General features: G+C 33.6%; 2 protein-coding genes across 2 annotated transcripts; both read left to right on the top strand.

The window, feature by feature from the left end:
- The first annotated feature begins 11,629 nt into the window (after positions 1–11,629).
- On the top strand, positions 11,630–13,335 carry LOC142530110 (embryo-specific protein ATS3B-like). Its single transcript, XM_075635890.1, has 3 exons — positions 11,630–11,881; positions 11,965–12,072; positions 12,989–13,335. The coding sequence occupies exons 1-3, from the start codon at positions 11,759–11,761 to the stop codon at positions 13,265–13,267; spliced, it is 510 nt and encodes a 169-aa protein (XP_075492005.1). The 5' UTR covers positions 11,630–11,758; the 3' UTR covers positions 13,268–13,335.
- Positions 13,336–15,130: 1,795 nt separating this feature from the next.
- On the top strand, positions 15,131–17,531 carry LOC142529626 (glyoxylase I 4-like). Its single transcript, XM_075635197.1, has 3 exons — positions 15,131–15,400; positions 15,491–15,596; positions 17,123–17,531. Exons 1-3 carry the CDS (start codon positions 15,246–15,248, stop codon positions 17,378–17,380), a joined length of 519 nt encoding a protein of 172 aa, XP_075491312.1. The 5' UTR covers positions 15,131–15,245; the 3' UTR covers positions 17,381–17,531.
- Positions 17,532–18,265: the final 734 nt, after the last annotated feature.

The raw sequence follows: 18,265 nt of genomic DNA, 5'->3' as shown, positions 1-18,265 counted from the left end.
GATAGATAACACAAGTCCATCTTTGCATTTTTGGCAAAGATTGCGACAATGTAATTATAAGTTTTTAATGGTGGTAGACGTAACAATATCTACTAATATCCATGCAATCATTTATCAGGGGATCATTGAACCGATGGTAATTGCTTTTAAATTGTAGGAGTGAATTTTTTTAAAAAAAATAAATCGTTTTTAATTTAAAATCAAAATCGATTTTTGCAGTTCGAATTTTGTTCCTGTAAATGAGAAACTGAAAACCGAATCGAATTCAAAATTGTAGCGAGAAATATCAAATGGATAACTGTAATGTTAGTGTTGAATATTTGTTTTTGTTTTTGTTCTAATTTTCTATACTGGCAAAATTGAATTTTGGTATATTATTTTTGCAATTTTAGTCTTTTTTCTGACGTCGTGACAATGTCATATCTGTGATGCGTCTATGTGGTTCCGACATTTCGCTCATATGTGCAGTGTAACAACAATACTTCCGATTAAAAATAACAAAAGTTGGGAAAAATTGAATACTTAAAACTTAAAGACTTAAACTAATTATAACATAAAATATCAAAATCGCAAAAAAACAAATATAAGATCAAAATTGTATATTTCCTTTGTAAAATTAACTATAAGTTTTAAGTTCCAAAATCACAAGTAAATCGATTGATTTATATAACTGAAACAACTAAAATAATAATACATAATATAATAATTAGTAAACGTTGTATCTAACCATAGTCATACCTAAGGAGAACAGTATAAATTTATAAATTATCATAGACATACCAAATATTATCGAATTTGTTTTAAGCTCTAAACATCGATTGGAGAATCAAATAATGCAGTGTGTGTCCTCTACCATCATTGTAAGGCCCGAGAAATTTATCCTGTTAATCTGAAATGATTTAGTGATTAATTGATGTGATTATAGACGGAATGAATCAGACCGGGAAAGACGAGAAAAGACGCGAAATATGTGCGAGGGAGATGCCATCCGCGCACATGCGCGATCTGGCGCGCACACATGCGCGGGTTTGGCAGAAGACCCCGCGCATATGCGCGGCGTGAGGGCGCGCATATGCGCGAGGTGTCCAGTAGCCAAGGAGCTATAACAGAACATTGCGCGCACCTGCGCGACGTGAGCCGCGCACATGCGCGAGGTAGGCAGAAGGCTAGGCGCACATGCGCGACCTAAAGACGCGCACATGCGCGAAATGTCCAGAGAAGTTGGCGCATATGCGCCGGATCGAGGCGCGCATATGCGCGAGTTGCATTGCACGAGACAGTAGGTCTCGCGCATATGCGCGACGATGGGGCGCGCATATGCGCGAGCTACCGTGTGAACGACGCGCCGAGACCTATGGTCTCGCGCATATGCGCCGAGACAAGTCGCGCATATGCGCGAGACGTGCAGGCTTAAGAAATGGGCCACGTTTCTTCATCATGCAACGTGTGTATATATATATATATACAGGCAATTCTTTTCTCAGAAGGAAGAAAGGAAGAGCCGAGGGAAGCTTCATATGAGATTTAAGTTACGAGCAATCCGTCCGTCTGTTTTTGAATCCGAGTACAGCACCGAGTTCCTAGCGACGACAGCTACAACGGGACGTAAGTTTTATTGAATTCTGATATCGTTTGATATTATGATATTGGGGGAATTATGATTTGACTAATATATTGTGTCCTGGATATACTGCTCAGTATATAATTGAAGTCAGATCGAAGAACATACTTTTATGTAATTGTTATGATTTTCTGAAATGATATGACTGAGATTGTACAGATTTGAGATTATGATCTGTTATTGCTGGGATTATGAGTTGTATCGATATCGATTATGTCTCGTGATATTATATCTGTGATATTGAAATTGACGGGATTATCGAGACTGTATTGTTATACCGTCGAAACATCAGTAAATTGATATTGATCAGATTCAGTAGTGATTTCGATTATATCGTGATATCGTCGATATGGATTAGATTGTATCTTGATTCGATATTGATCAGATTACGTTTGATTTGAGTATTGATCAGAATAGATTTTGAATTGAGTTGCATATTGAGATTGTGCCTATGCGATATTGTATTTCAGATTGATATGGACAGATTTGACTTCGATACTTCGACTTCGTCAGACCGCGAAGACAAAGGTATAAATTTTTGTTGATGTGGGATTGCACAACTCGAGTTCGATGGACTTGAGTTTCCCAAAATCACATGATTTACTTTATTGCATCGATATTTGCAATTGTATGAGGTTGATACATTTAATTTATTGATTTATGTATTGAGTCATTAAGCGGATACGCCTAATTGTGAATGAGTAATCTTGTGACAGTAGTGCCGGATAGTGATGGAATCGTCACTGACACATTGCACATTGTCACAGGATAGAATATTGGTGAAAATGTCAAAGTCTGTGACGGTTAGTTCAAGACACCGGAAGTTTGGCTATATCGGAGTGGATAGAATTGAAGTTTCTTCTATTACTGGTGTTCGATATGGAAAGAGCCAAAGTCCGTGAATAAGAACATACTACCACCCCGATCAAGAGTGTAGGTGGGTGTATGTTCTTATTCCGAACGGGATCCCTAGATTAGGACTGAGTCGAGTCTGAGTCTGAGAATCACGGAGAGTGATTCATTGCTTGATATGGAATTATGTTCCTGATGATGATATATATTTAGAATATAATTTTTTCTTGATATTGATTCATGTTTAGGATTATAATACATGTGATGAATATTTGATTCATGTTCTGATTTTGATACATGTTATGAATGTTTAATTCATGCTTTTATATTGTTTATATGAAAGGCATGTATACATGATTTATACTGGGAATATAATTCTCACCGGAGTTATCCGGCTGTTGTCTTGTTTGTATGTGTGCATGACAACAGGTGGGACAGGATCAGGGTCAAGACAAGAAGAAAGAGAGATCATGATTAGAGTGAAGACTACGGACTTGGATTAAAGATAGGGTTGAACACTTGATAATTAGTTGTTAAACCTTAGTTTTTATTGAATGTAGACTGTACAGGACTTGTACTTTATTTTATACGAATATGTATATTAGTTCATTCCATTACGTTCCGCATTTAAAGAAATTTTTTTTTATGACCCAAATTACTTGATTAGTAAATTGATCCTAATGATGATTAAGAATTAGATTAGCGTCCGGGTCCCCACAATCATCAAGAAGCCTAAAGCCTATAGTGACTTCCAAATTCCGGGCGCAATGCTAAATTGTTCAACACAAAAAACGGAGAGACCAATGACCATCAAAATCGTCGCTAATGATAAAATCTTCGCTAAAATTATTAGCGATGATTTTTTATTTCATCACTAAATTTATTGTCGTTGATTTTGTAGCGACGGTTTTATAAACATCGTCGCTAGATTCGCGACGATGTTATGGTTGCGACATTAGTTTGAAAAAACCATCGCCAAATCGGCTTACATTAAACTATTGTTAGCCAATTTAGCGACGATTTGACTTAAACCGTAGTTAAATAACAATGGTTTTTCAAAAAAAAAATAACAATGGTTTTTCAAATTGGCGACAAAATTTATTAAATTTATATGCTATTTACCGAATATTTAATAAATTTCATCACAAAATTAATTATTTTTAAAAAAAATTACAAATTAATTTATATTTGAATACCAAAACTTAATTTTTATATGTTTGTTTTTAAATTATTAATATATTCTTTGTAAAAATATTTCTAATAACTATTTTTTATATAAAATAGTTTCAAATAATTAATTTGAATATAGACATTAATAAATATACTAAAATTTTTACAACCAAATCACATTCATATCTATCTACAATATTTCAAAATATTAAACAGTATGTAGAAAAGACACATAAAAATAAGTATTTCTTTTATACATTTAACATATAATACAACAACATATAAATACGCACAATTCTATATACTATATATAAAAATAAATTAAATATATATTGAAGGGAAATATAATTTCCATATTAAATTGATTTCCCTAATATTATCTTTTTCTTGTTGATTTGATTGAGTATAATATTTAATTATGTTTTTGCCTTTCTAAATAATTATGTTAAGATTTTATTGTGATATAATATCTTCCTTAAGTCTAATTTCATTCTTGATAAGATTATGTGAAATATTGGGTTTGCCTTTTCTAGATATTATATTTATGATAAAGATCTTGAAGATATGATATTATTGATTTAACTCTTGATTTCTTTATTTTGTAGATTTCCTTGTGAGATGAAGTAAATTATAAATAAGAGAGATGGAGATTAAAAAGAATAGAGAGAGAGACGGAAAAAAAATTCAGAGAGTTTTAGTGGAAGAGATTTTTCGTGGAAGAGATTTTCGTGGAGATAGTTTTTCGTGGAGGTGATTTTCGTGGAAGTTCTTCGTGGGAGATTTTCGTGGTGGTCTTTTCTATCGGTCAATATTCACTCACGTGTGCACGTTCAGGAATTCAGAGAAAACCTTATTCAAGAGACGTGCTGTGAAGAGTGTGATAGAGTGTTGATGTGAATGTTGAGAACATCTGCGGACAACATCTGGGAAGAAGTTGGCCGAAAATTGCTTCTCGTGGATCTACTTTTTAGCAACACGTTTTGCTTTCTTGTTTTTAGTTTTATTCTGGTTATTTGGTTTTAGAAAGCATTTGTTTTCTCAACTTGTTGAGGAAATTGATTTTTGTCATAATCACTAGTGATAGGTTTTTGTAAACGATTTTGTTTTCTACTGATTAATTTTTGTCATAAGGCACCGCACAATTATTTATACTTGTGCAAATTTAATCTAGTCCATCTATTTATTTCAACTGAATTTGTGTTACAAAATATGATTTTCCGCTGCATGTTGTCCGAGATGTTGCAACATCTGGCACAACACTTAATTCTGATTAAACACAAATTTACTATTTTACATCATATTCTGATATTCTTATTATTTTGAGCATATGTCGGACAAAATAATTCTTACAAGTGGTATCAGAGCCTACTCTTGATATACTAAGTGCTGATTCTGGTTTTTGTTTTGTTTGACACAAATATTTAATGGACACATCACTTGCAAACGAAGTACTTCGACCACCAGCTCCTAAATCTCATGTCCAACAACAGTTTCGACCAAGGAATGAAGAAAAACGCTGGTTGCAAGTAAATCCTTTAGGTGTTGCCCTAGGTGTTGCCACACCTAGCCGCAACATCTGCGAAAAATCAATCTATCTGAAATCTACAGCTTCTGGAAATTCAAGTGGAGATGATGAATTAGAAGATGATGAAGAAATTACTTTTGAAAGCGTACAGAAACTGTATGAAGAGCTGTTTGAGGATTTGACCAAAAGAAACAAGCTTAACTCAACTCTTATGAAGGAGAACACCGATCTAAAAGCTGTGGTTGCCAAACTTGAAGTAATTTTGAGCAAAAAAGGACTTAGAACTTGGCAAGGCCAAGGATGAGCTTCGAACAGCAACTGAGACTTTATCCAAGTTTAATTCAAGCACATCCAAGCTTGATTCCATACTTTTGATGGGAAGAGATGACAAGAAAGGCTTAGGCTTCAAATACAGTGTGTTTGAAATCGGTGAATGTTCCAAATCAACAGTCTTTGTGAAAGGGAAAGCTGATGCATCCATAAAGCCACAACCCATACCCTCAATCAAAATTTCTCCACCAAAAAGACAACCTGTTGCACTCGCTCCAAAGAAAAGAAAACGCAGGTATGTATGTCACTATTGTTTTAAACCTGGACATATCAGGCCTTACTGTTTTAAACTCAAGGATGACTGCTTGAATCGAAAGTCGAGCCGGATGTTGCCCCGAATGTTGTCCAACATTTCCCGCAACACCTCCAACCATCGACCTACAGTAAGACAAATTTAGGTACCAAAGGTAAAAACTCACTGTAATGTTGTCTATACCTCTTTAAAAACTAACACTACAGGTCATTGGTACTTTGATAGTGGAAGCTCTCGCCATATGACAGGATTACGAGAATATCTCAATAATTATGTTGATAAAAAAGGTGGTAGAGTAACATATGGAGGGGGAGCTAAATGAAGGATTGTTGGAAAGGGAACATTAAATGTTGAAGGACTACCAAAGCTCCACAATGTGCTTCATGTTGAAGGATTAAATTTGAATTTGATAAGCATAAGCCAACTGTGTGATGATAATTTGCATGTCGAGTTTGATAAACATACGTGTGAAGTGTTTGATAAAACTAACTCGTGCATTATGACAGGTACAAGGTCTTCGGACAATTGCTACCAAATAGGTGAAGAACTTTCATGCAAACATGCAGAAGTTAGTGAACTCGACCTATGGCATCAAAAACTTGGACATGCTAGTTTCAAAACCCTGAAGAATTTGAGTAAGTACGATGCTGTACGAGGTATGCCTAACCTATCATATAATACACCATATGTTTGTGGAGACTGTCAAAAGGGTAAGCAAACTCGCGTGTCACATCACATGTTGCCCTACTTTGGGACAACACGTTGCCTCGAATTGCTACACATGGATTTTATGGGTCCTGTGGAAGTGGAAAGTTTTGGAGGTAAGAAGTATTCCTTTGTTTGTGATGATGATTTCTCACGGTTTTCATGGATAAGTTTCATTAGGGAGAAATCGGACACTTTTGTTGTGTTTAAACAATTGGTCACAAGAATAAAAAACTTCCATAATTTGAAGGTGAGAAGAATCAGAACTGATCATGGTAAAGAATTTGAAAATTCTTTATTCTCATTCTTTTGTGACAAGAAGGGAATCTCACATGAATTCTCGGCACCAAAAACCCCACAACAAAATGGCATTGCCGAACGTAAGAACAGGACTTTGCAAGAAATGGCAAGGGTGATGCTAGCTTCAAAGAATATCTCAAAGCGTTTTTGGGCAGAAGCTCTTAATACAGCGTGCCATATTTGGAATAGGGTCTATTTAAGAAGTGGCTCAACCATGACTTCTTATGAAATTATCATGGGAAAGAAGCCTAACCTTAAATATTTTCATGTTTTTGGTTGTGTGTGCTATGTTTTGAATGACAGGGATCAACTTGCAAAATTTGATTCAAAGAATGATAAGTGTTTGTTTTTGGGATATGCCACTAATAGTCGAGCCTATCGCATGTTTAATTTACGAACTAGGACTATTATGGAATCAATTAATGTTGCTTTTGATGACTGTGCAGATTTGAAAAAAAAAAACAGCTGAAAATGATGTGGAAGACCTACTGGAAATTCCAATCATACTGGAAAATGCAGATGTTGCTCCAGATGTTGCAACACCTAGCACAACACTTGACACTGAAGTCACTGAAGCTGAGGACGAAACGAATAACGATGATGATGCAGTAGATGATGGACAAAATATTCCAAGTAAAATTCAGAAAAATCATCCATCATCTCAAATAATTGGAAGTATGCATGAAGGTGTCCAAACTCGAAAGAAAGAAAAAGTGGATTACCGAAAGATGGCTGGACTTATTTGCATGAGCTCCTTATACTCACAGATTAAGTGAATATCTACTGGAAATTGCCTTCAAACAAGGTGAGGTAGACAAAACTCTTTTTATTCAGAAATCTAAAGGTGAGATTCTTATTTGTCAAGTCTATGTTGATGATTTCTCACAATTTTCATGGGTTAGTTTCATTAGAGAGAAATCGGATACTGTGATAATTCTAGTACAATTGATATTTCAAAAAATCCAGTAAAACACTCTCGAACAAAACACATTGACATTAGACATAATTTTATTCGAGATTTAGTAGAAAAAAGATTGATTTGAATTGAATTTGTTGGTACAAATAACCAACTGGCTGACATATTCATAAAAGCATTAGTTTTTGAGAGATTCTCCAACCTTAGGAAATCTCTCAGTATGTGTTCTACCTAATCATACATAGATGTTGTCTCAGATGTTACAACATCTCGGACAACACCTAACATGCATGTGCATTTCTAGGACTTAGACATACTGCATCTGCATGCATACTATTATATGATGTGTTATCACTATGTTGCATAAATCTTCTGGTGCACTTACAATTTCTTGTTCTATCTAAACTTAACACACTTGGATATGCTTAACAATCTGATTAAATCACAAAATATTTGAAGGATGATCATGTACTCCATGACATTGTCCCATACGAAAAGTGACTTGAAAAGATTGAGTACAAAGAAAAATCAATTATGCATATGCTCTGTATCAGAAGAAAAGATGGGAAGATGTTGCCAACATTTGTGAACATATCTCATATTTGTTTTCATGTTTCTATTTCTGTTACATTCTGTTATTAGGCATAAATAGGTCATGCATAAACATAACATTGTGAATATTGTTGGGCAAGAGGGTATGCGTATTTCAATAGAGAAAATTCGATGAAAATCCGGATTTTGCTAGAAATCCAATATTTATGATTTTTGATGGTTCAGTGGTGTTAAAATCGATGTGTGTTTCAATTCTGGAAATTATTTTGAAATGATTTTGGACGATATTATCTCAGTAATTTTGGTAAGTGAATATGGGCCAAAGCTGATCTGGTCTCCTACGAGAACTTAGTTTCTGACTATCGTCTGGCTATGGAGGTAGATGTCCATTCTGGACAAAAAGGGGGAGAAGACGTGACTCAAACTCAAGGGAGTGTGAATTGAAAGGATCAAATGATACCATCTATCTGATACTTTTGTTTGATTTCGTTTTTAATGTTCTGCTTTGTTAAGGTTCTGCTTTCCTGATGTGTTTCTGTTTTAATGAACTGTTAATGATTTTTGCAGGTGTTGTCTCAGGTGTTGCCAACACAACGAACAACACCCGTACCAACTTGATTTTATTCAGTGGGAGAAAAATTCTCATATTAAGGGGGAGTTAACTGGAGTTCAACTGAGAAATTGAGTTTGATTTGATTTTGTCCAGAAAAGCAAAAAAGGGGAGATTGAAGGGAAATATAATTTCTATATTAAATTGATTTCCCTAATATTATCTTTTTCTTGTTGATTTGATTGAGTATAATATTTAATTATGGTTTTGCCTTTCTAGATAATTATGTTAAGATTTTATTGTGATATAATATCTTCCTTAAGTCTAATTTCATTCTTGATAAGATTATATGGAATATTGAGTTTGCCTTTTCTAGATATTATATTTATGATAAAGATCTTGAAGATATGATATTATTGATTTAACTCTTGATTTCTTTATTTTGTAGATTTTCTTGTGAGATGAAGTATATTATAAATAAGAGAGATGGAGATTAAAAAGAATAGAGAGCGAAAGGCGGAAAAAAAATTCAGAGAGTTTTAGTGGAAGAGATTTTTCGTGGAAGAGATTTTCGTGGAAATAGTTTTTCGTGGAGGTGATTTTCGTGGAAGTTCTTCGTGGGAGATTTTCGTGGTGGTCTTTTCTATCGGTCAATATTCACTCACGTGTGCACATTCAGGAATTTAGAGAAAACCTTATTCAAGAAACGTGCTGTGAAGAGTGTGATAGAGTGTTGCTGTGAATGTTGAGAACATCTGCGTACAACATCTGGGAAGAAGTTGGCCGAAAATTGCTTATCGTGGATCTACTTTTTAGCAACAAGTTTTGCTTTCTTGTTTTTAGTTTTATTCTGGTTATTTGGTTTTAGAAAGCATTTGTTTTCTCAACTTGTTGATGAAATTAATTTTTGTCATAATCACTAGTGATAGGTTTTTGTAAACGATTTGGTTTTCTAGTGATTAATTTTTGCCATAAGGCACCGCACATGTATTTATACTTGTGCAAATTTAATCTAGTCCATCTATTTATTTAAACTGAATTTGTGTTACAAATTATGATTTTCCGCTGCATGTTGTCCGAGATGTTGTAACATCTGGCACAACACTTAATTCTGATTAAACGCAAATTTACTATTTTACATCATATTCTGATATTCTTATTATTTTGAGCATATGTCGAACAAAATAATTCTTATATATATTATAACATTTATACCACTAAAAATATACATATAACTTGTCACAGCATGTAAATCCACTATATACAACGTGTGTGATACACTGCACAATTAAAATTTATTGAAAGTCGGAGATTATCGACAGCGCGTTGTGCACGCCGCGGAAAAGAACATAGACAATGCACAGTACACGCTGCGGAAAATAACTTCGACAACGTGCATTGTACGCCGAATAAAATTAAAACTTTCTAAACTTTTGATCTCGTAATTTTTGTATTTGTCGGACTTGTCTTTCTCTTAAATATAGAAATGTATTAAAAAATAATTTGAAACAAAATTCAAAAGAAGTATATATCATTTCTTATATCGTAATTAGAAGTTGGACTAAAATAAAGGAAAACACATAATTAGCTTCCAAATATTTTCAAACAATTAAAATCAACTAGATTTAAAAGACAGTTATAGGTTCATAAAATTTCATACTTAGGGATGCAATTGACTGTAATTGATGAAAAGTAGACTTGCAGTATAATATGGGCATAACTCAGTGTTTCCAAATCTCTGTAATTCCCTTTCGTAAAGCTTTCACCTTGGGAACATTTCATCGTGTTCATATAATCGGTTCGTTCGATCCTGGGTGTGGGGGCAGTGCCCACACCCCATATGAATGGTTGGGATTCCACTTCATGGGAAAAAAAATTAAAAAAAAAAAATTGGGCCAGAAAAAATTCCGGCCCTTGGATGTACCCCTGCAGTCAACTCTGCAGGCCGTGCCTGCAGGGGTAGGATGGAATAATCCTATATAATCGGTGAATCCAAACCCAAAACCTAAGTTGTCCCAATCAATGTGACTGATTCTACTGCTAAAAAAAATTTAACATCAAAACAAAACCCAATCACAGAAAAACAAAATGCGACCCTAATTGATCACAGATCATACCTAGCAGGCGAAGCCACTTGAAGAGTACTATAGACAATTTGCGACAGATTTTTACTAAAACCGTTGCCAATGAGAGACATATTTTAAAAATTGTCGCTACTTTCAAGAAATAGATTCCAAATTTTTATCTAAAATTTCAAATTTTGAATTTGTGATAGAACAAAATATTAAATTTCATCGTTGATTAGCGATTAAAATTATATCTGAATAGTCGCAAACTCTATAATTCTCTCAATCTCCTGTACTTGTGGCTATTTATATAGAAAAGTTGCAAAATTTTGTGACAAATTTTTGCTGTTCTGTTGCTATTAACGACATTTTTTTTATACCGCCTCTATTAACAACAACGGTTCCTATACAACTGTCGCTGATTTACCAAGGTATCAAAAAAACGTGGTAAATTCCTGACGATTTTATAAAAACCGTGAGCAGATTCAAATTTGCGACAGATTTAGGAACGTATCTAACCAGTTAATTTACAGTTTAGTCGATTAACTTATATATATATTTTTTTCAAATTTGGTCATTGTTGGCTATAATTTTTCGGTTGCATTTTTTATTTAAAAAATCTAAAAATAAAATTAGTATATGTCGCATAGGCACAAATATTTTGAGAGAAATTTCCGAGACGCAATTATAACAAATAAAAAACAATCGAAAACTTACCACTTGGCAAATTGAAAACGTACGTGTGCACAGTGATCTGCTAACGTACGTTGTCTGATACAAATCGTCAATGCTGGAAAATATTAAAAAAGAAAAATAGAAAATCTGCCACCAACACAAGACGGGGACCTGCTAGTCTCGTTCGTAAACTATTCATTTCCTTGCAAATTTCGTAAAACAGAATCAACAATTTATGTTCCGATGAAAATGTTCAGATCCGTGTGTTTTCTGCTCGTTTTCTCTCTCGCAATCTCTGTTTCTCAAGCAAGATCAATGATTCCACGCCCGCAGCCTCTCAATTCCCTCAAAATCAACACCACCCAGGTTTTAATTTTTTTCCTTGGAGGAATTGTTCGTAATCGGTCCGAAGCTTCATTTATTTGTTTTTGTGGGTTTTTTTTTTGCAGAATCAAAGAAGCTGTTCGTTTACGGTGAGCATAAGGACAAGTTGTTATTCCACTCGATACACAAGGGATCAAATCAGTCTCGCCTTCGGTGATGCTTACGGAAATCAGGTTCTAATTTCTTGTACAAATATATATGATGTTGTTTGCTTGTGATATTTATGGAATTTATGTTCAATTTTACTCTGGGTTTATATTATTTGATTTTGGGTATTTTAGAAATTAAATACCTAAGTTAAAGCTCTGGTTTTTGGAGAGGGTTTTGCCAAGTTCGTTTCTTTTTACCATTTTCCTTAAAAGAAAGAAAGAAAGAAATTTGGAAATTTTGATGTAGTTTTTTTTATAAGCTATTCAACCTATTCAAAAAATTGTAATTTACTCTGCGCCGCGGTAGAGACCAAAAAGGTACACATGGATTGGGAAAACTGAAGCTCGAAAAGTCGGTGAGTGAATTTAACATTGTTTTTGTCTACTTTTATGTATAGATAAATGAACCCAACTGATACTTTTGTTTGATCCTCGTTAGCGTTGGTAACTTAGAAACGTTAACAGTTAGAGGCGAAAACAAAAATTGCGAATCTTTGAAACATAAAGAGGTGGAATGCACTTTTCTCCTTTCGATTATGAACAATGTATATTTAGAACGGATATTTTAAGGAGCCGGCTGGTTGGCATGAAGGAGAAATTCAATGTTCTTCTTTGATATAGTTCTGAGTGTAGTTTTAGCTTTGCAGTTGTTTCCAGATATTGACAATATGCATTTGTTTGATTTTCTTCGTTTACATAGTTATCTTTAATCTGAGACCTGCAAATTTGGATCACTTCCATAAATTGAGGGAAGTTTCTGTTTTGAAGAATTAATTAACATCCGTTAGTTTTACTCGTGCTTTTCTTCGAAAAACATTTTCATTCTTGGCCAGCATTGATGCTAAAATAATCAGGACATCCAAGAGTGGAGCTCGAAAATGCTATTGAACATCCTGCATATTTCATCATCTTATGTTTGATTCTTGATTTCAATATACAGGTTTATGCACCAAGACTGGATGATCCTAGTTCAAGGACGTTTGAGCGATGTTCAACAGATACTTTTCAGGTGTATGGCCCATGTACATACCAGATATGCTATTTGTACCTCTACCGAAGTGGCTATGATGGATGGATCCCATATGATGTTACAATCTACGGATATAATGTCAGCCCTGCGACTTTCTACTACAATGTGATGATACCTAGTGATATTTGGTATGGATTTAACTATTGTTATGGTACGACGGCATCTTCTTTGGTTGTAAAGGACACCTGAGTTTAGAATTTCTGCCGCGAATTACTTGATGTGAATGAAGTTCACAAATGTGATGATTTCTTTGGTTATTTGGTATCAACCTGATTAGAAAATGCTTGTATCAGATTAGTGATTACGTGTTCTTATGTTATCTCTGGTAAATATCAAGTTTTTCCACTTTGGAAATCTGAATAATTCTTTAGCAGAGTAAATGCAGATACTGTATCGGTTCTAACAAAAGGATACAAAATTTCTGCTGTAAGGGAATTTTATTCGACACTTTTTTGCAATTTATATAAAATATTTTTAATGTAATTACCAAGAAATGACATATTTCATATTTATTTTTTCAATTTAAAAATAAAATATTAATTTATCTTACATATATAATAAATTATTTATGCACACGGATTTACATGATTATTAGTTTTTGAAATATAGCACGTAACTGCTCAAAATTCACTTGAATATAATTTCAAAGTTGTTTTATGCCAAATAGAACATAAAAAAATATTTATCTTTTCACGATCTAGATTGTTTCGACTTTGAAACAAAAGCCAAACAAACACGACATGAGAATTTTCTTCTTTAATCGTGATTCCAAGGCCCATAGTTGTCATTATCCTTTATTACCGAAGATATGTGCATGCGTTGTGACTCGTCTTTCAGTTACAGCTAAAAGCCTTCTCTTTTCATCATGCATACAACTCTGTTTTTACTTCTTCTTTCTTTCTTTTTTTATGTTAATTTCGTGCCACCATTGATGTTAATGGATGACTTTGCATGTTTGCACTGGGAAAAAGTACACACACATGCACAATCGAACTGTATACAAAACATTTAATATCAAGATCTTAAGTTTGAAACGAAATATCGAGTTCCAGTGTATACAAAACATTTAATATCAAGATCTTAAGTTTGAAACGAAATATCGAGTTCCAACACAAATTAAGAAAATAACATAAATGAATATGACCTCAACGACGAAAGAGGAGAGTGGTCTACGACTACTCCTGAATATTTTTTTAGAGGAAGAAGAAATTGGTTACAATCCAGTAGTCATGAATTTTATATTTTTCAATGAACATGTAAAAAAAAAAAATATTTTTATTCACGATAAAAAATTTATATTTTGTTTTTATTGTCGGTCCGCGAAAACAACACCAATGGATCATTTACCAAGATAAGGCTTGTCTACGTAATATCCCGTGAATATAGTTTGGCTTTACGTATTTAGTTGTCCAACTATTAATTTCATATTTCTCAATATTTTGTTTCAAATCAAAAGAGGATAAAAAGCTTCTCGATAAAATAGTCACTTAATTTTATTAAATTTATCAAAGTTTTACTTCGTTTCAAATATTAAGCACAGACATGCATATATTTTTAAATCTTAAGCATATACCCTTTTCCGTAAGTATTTTCAGGAGGAGAAGTAACTCTTCTGTGAGATCGTCTCACGAATTTATATATGTAATACAAATTGATCATCTGATCTATATTCATAATGAAAAATAATATTTTTCACATAAAAGTAATATTTTCTTACGAGTGAGATCGAGTTTGATATTTGTCTCATATAATTGATAGTTAAGGCGATTTTATAAGAATTTTTATATTTCATAAGATAATATTTATTAAAAGTTTGTTGATTTTACAAAGATATGGTAGATAATTAATGTAAAATAAAAATCAACGTTTGTGGAGTGTAGGGTTGATTAGTACGTAGCGGATATGGATTTCTATAATATGAAATGCCTCCATCCGAGTCACCAAACGTTGGAACCTACGTGTCCGAGTACCAAATATTTGTCCTTTTTCCAAATAAAAATCTGCCATGAATCAAAGTTTCCCTTCTCCCAATTTCTATTTAAGTCCAGAGATATCACCTCCCATTTCGCCTAATCAGACGCCCGTATACATTTTCTATCCTATACTTGCATATATTCCACTAATTTAATTTTGCAATATTTCTTGGTATTTTTTGAAGTAAGATAAGATGAAGGAGAACAAGAGCAACCCATTGCAGCTATCTTCTTTGAATCACATCTCTCTGGTTTGCACGTCAGTCGAGGAATCCATTAATTTCTACCAGAATTTTCTTGGGTTTGTGCCAGTCAGGAGGCCTGGATCTTTGAACTTTGATGGGGCTTGGTAATGTTCTTCAAAGTTTTTTTTAAAAAAAGAAAAAGAAAAAGAAAAAGAAAAAAAAGAATGAATCTTGTTTGTATATTTGATTTTCAGGTTGTTTGGTCATGGGATTGGGATACATTTGCTGCAATCGGAAGATCGAGAAAATATTCGCAAGAAGACAGTGATTAATCCCAAGGACAATCACATTTCCTTCCAGGTGATTGCAGTTATACATGTAAAATTCTTTGGATATCAATTGAAAATTACATGTCTTCTCAAAATTTCATAAGAAAAGCCTGATTTGTACCACAAATCTTGATTTTTAAGGTTTCAAAATCACATATATATACGAGAATGGTTGGACTTTATAATAACACTTTCCGTTAAAAAATATAGGTTATATGATGTATTTGTATAGGAAATGTTCATCAGTTCAGTTCGATTTTTAGTTTTTTATTTCGATTTTTAATTTTAAAAATATATAATCTTATATCCGAACTATTTTCATTTGGTTCGATTTTCTGTTAAAACGGTTTGATTAATTCGGTTTTGATAGAATTATTTAAATTAATAATATACTTATATGATAAAATATAATAAATTAGCTTTTAGTTGATTTTTTACTAAAACATTCAAATATATGATATAAATAACATTAACTAAAAATTATTCAAAATGATTTTTTCATTCACTAAATATCAAATCAAAAAATATATAATATAAATAAAAATATAAACAAACTTATTAATTTAGTGAAATTTCGGCTTTTTTAGTCGGCTCGTTTTTGACATATATAATTTGAAATCGAACAAAATAAACTTCTGTTTTAATATTTTGATCTGAATTACAAAATTCGGCTTTCAATTCCGCTCGGTGTTTGGTTTTTTCGATTTGAAATTTCGGTTTTATCAGACATTTGCACACCTGATTGTCCAATTTATATAGTGTTTTGATTTGGATCGTCAATTTAATTTATCTGAAGTTTGAACAATTGATTGTCCAATACATATATAGGAATGACAATGGGACGGGGTGGGGGCGGGTTAGCCATCCCCTCCCCATTCCCGAATTCCATCTCCACCCCTATACCCGCCCCAATCCCCGCTTTTTCGGGTTCGGGGAATCTCCAAACCCGAAACTTCGGGGATCAACTTCCCATCCCCGCCCCCATTCCCGTTTCAAAAATATTAATATGACAAGACGATGACGAATTCAGATATTTTTTCAAACCAAAACTTATTATTATCTATTACTATTAGAGAGAATATTAATATTAATATTAATATTAATATCAATATCAATATTAATAATAATAAGATTATTAATATTTTAAAAAAATAATAATATTATTATATTATTAATATTAATAATACTGTTATTTTATTATTGATATTATTTTCGGGGCGGGTTCGGGGATTTCGGGGATGAGGATAGTAATCCTATATCCGTCCCGAATTATATCGGGGATTTAAAAAAATCCCCGAACCCGAACCCAAACCCGAAAAATCGGGGATCCCCATCTCCGTTTCGGGTTTTCCCCGCGGGGCCTCAAATCCGTGGGGAAAGTTGCCATCCCTATACATATAGTGCAGTTTTTATATTTAGCAGGGTTGATATAATAAGTGTTGGAAAGATGCGTATTGGAAATGATATTTTAAAAAGAAAATAAGAAATTTGTTGTTTTAAAATGATAAATTCAATTTGTGTGAGAGACTAAACGAAAAGGTTTATTGAATAGGACAGTGTGAGAGCATGACGACGGTGGAGAAGAGGCTGACCGAAATGGGGATTGATTGGGTGCGGCAGAGAGTGGAGGAAGGCGGGATATACGTGGACCAGCTCTTCTTCCACGACCCCGATGGTTTCATGATCGAAATCTGCAACTGCGACAACATCCCCGTGGTACCCTTGGCTGAGGAGATGGTACGTTCTTGCTCCAGGTTGAATCTCGTGCAGCAACAACCGCAGCAGCAGATCAAGCTCTCCGTCGTACAACCTTGAGTCACCAGAAGTTGTACATTGTTCTCCGTTTTACCCCTTGGTTCGCACGTAGCAAGACATTTTTTTTGGTGTAAGATGGAATATCTTTCTTCCATGTTTTATTTAATAAAAACCATCATCGCCCTACCACTTTGTACTTGTATAGCTTAAAACGGAAGAGTTGTAACATCCCTTCCGCTTGGCATCTTCAGTAAACCTAATCCTAATCGAAATCGTCGTCCGTCAAAACTTGATTCGAAAGATTCATGTCCATGCGACGCTCAATAATATTTTCCCGTCCCATGTATTTAATAAGTTTATGTGTGTTTTCTATTTTTTGAAATTATTTGATATATTTAATGACGATGATAGATCGATAAAGAGTCGATGAAATGACCAAAAATATATAATTTGGTTAATACATTTGAGACCTAGAGAAATAAAATATATTTATTTTGGGACTATGTCATCTAATCATCCATTGGACCAACCAGACGCTCGTGTGTGGCAGTTTGGACTCAAGCCTCACATTTTGTCGTGGCCAGAAAATATTATAAACAAGTTAATACTATTCGTTGACAACTTCTATAGAGTAATAATAAAGAAACATCAAGTGTGGTGCGGCTATCGACTCGATTTTTTTTTTATATGAGATCAAACATGAATCTTATATATTTGAATAAATGATTCTGATCAGGTGTGGTGTGGTTATCGACTCGATTTTTTTATATGAGATCAAACATGAATCTTACATATTTGAATCAATGATTATGATTGGTATTGCAATATGACATCTCATATGTCATCGATATTGGTTCGTATTAAACGCAAAGACTTGGTTATGTTCGAATTTATAATATTGTTTCATTTCGCCCTTTCTTTGTAAAATTAAATATTTTGTCATTT

This window comes from Primulina tabacum, chromosome 16 (assembly GCF_025594145.1).
Source record: "Primulina tabacum isolate GXHZ01 chromosome 16, ASM2559414v2, whole genome shotgun sequence".
Taxonomy (NCBI): Eukaryota; Viridiplantae; Streptophyta; class Magnoliopsida; order Lamiales; family Gesneriaceae; genus Primulina; species Primulina tabacum.
This window is presented reverse-complemented; position numbering and strand designations above follow the sequence as displayed.

Excerpts from the sequence above, each read along its gene's own strand:
- LOC142530110 (XM_075635890.1), top strand. The coding sequence starts at position 11,759 with ATGAAAATGTTCAGATCCGTGTGTTTTCTGCTCGTTTTCTCTCTCGCA. Across the intron at positions 11,882-11,964 it reads TCAAAATCAACACCACCCAG|AATCAAAGAAGCTGTTCGTT; the intron begins GTTTTAATTTTT and ends TTTTTTTTGCAG. Across the intron at positions 12,073-12,988 it reads GTGATGCTTACGGAAATCAG|GTTTATGCACCAAGACTGGA; the intron begins GTTCTAATTTCT and ends TTCAATATACAG.
- LOC142529626 (XM_075635197.1), top strand. The coding sequence starts at position 15,246 with ATGAAGGAGAACAAGAGCAACCCATTGCAGCTATCTTCTTTGAATCAC. Across the intron at positions 15,401-15,490 it reads TTGAACTTTGATGGGGCTTG|GTTGTTTGGTCATGGGATTG; the intron begins GTAATGTTCTTC and ends TTTGATTTTCAG. Across the intron at positions 15,597-17,122 it reads ACAATCACATTTCCTTCCAG|TGTGAGAGCATGACGACGGT; the intron begins GTGATTGCAGTT and ends TGAATAGGACAG.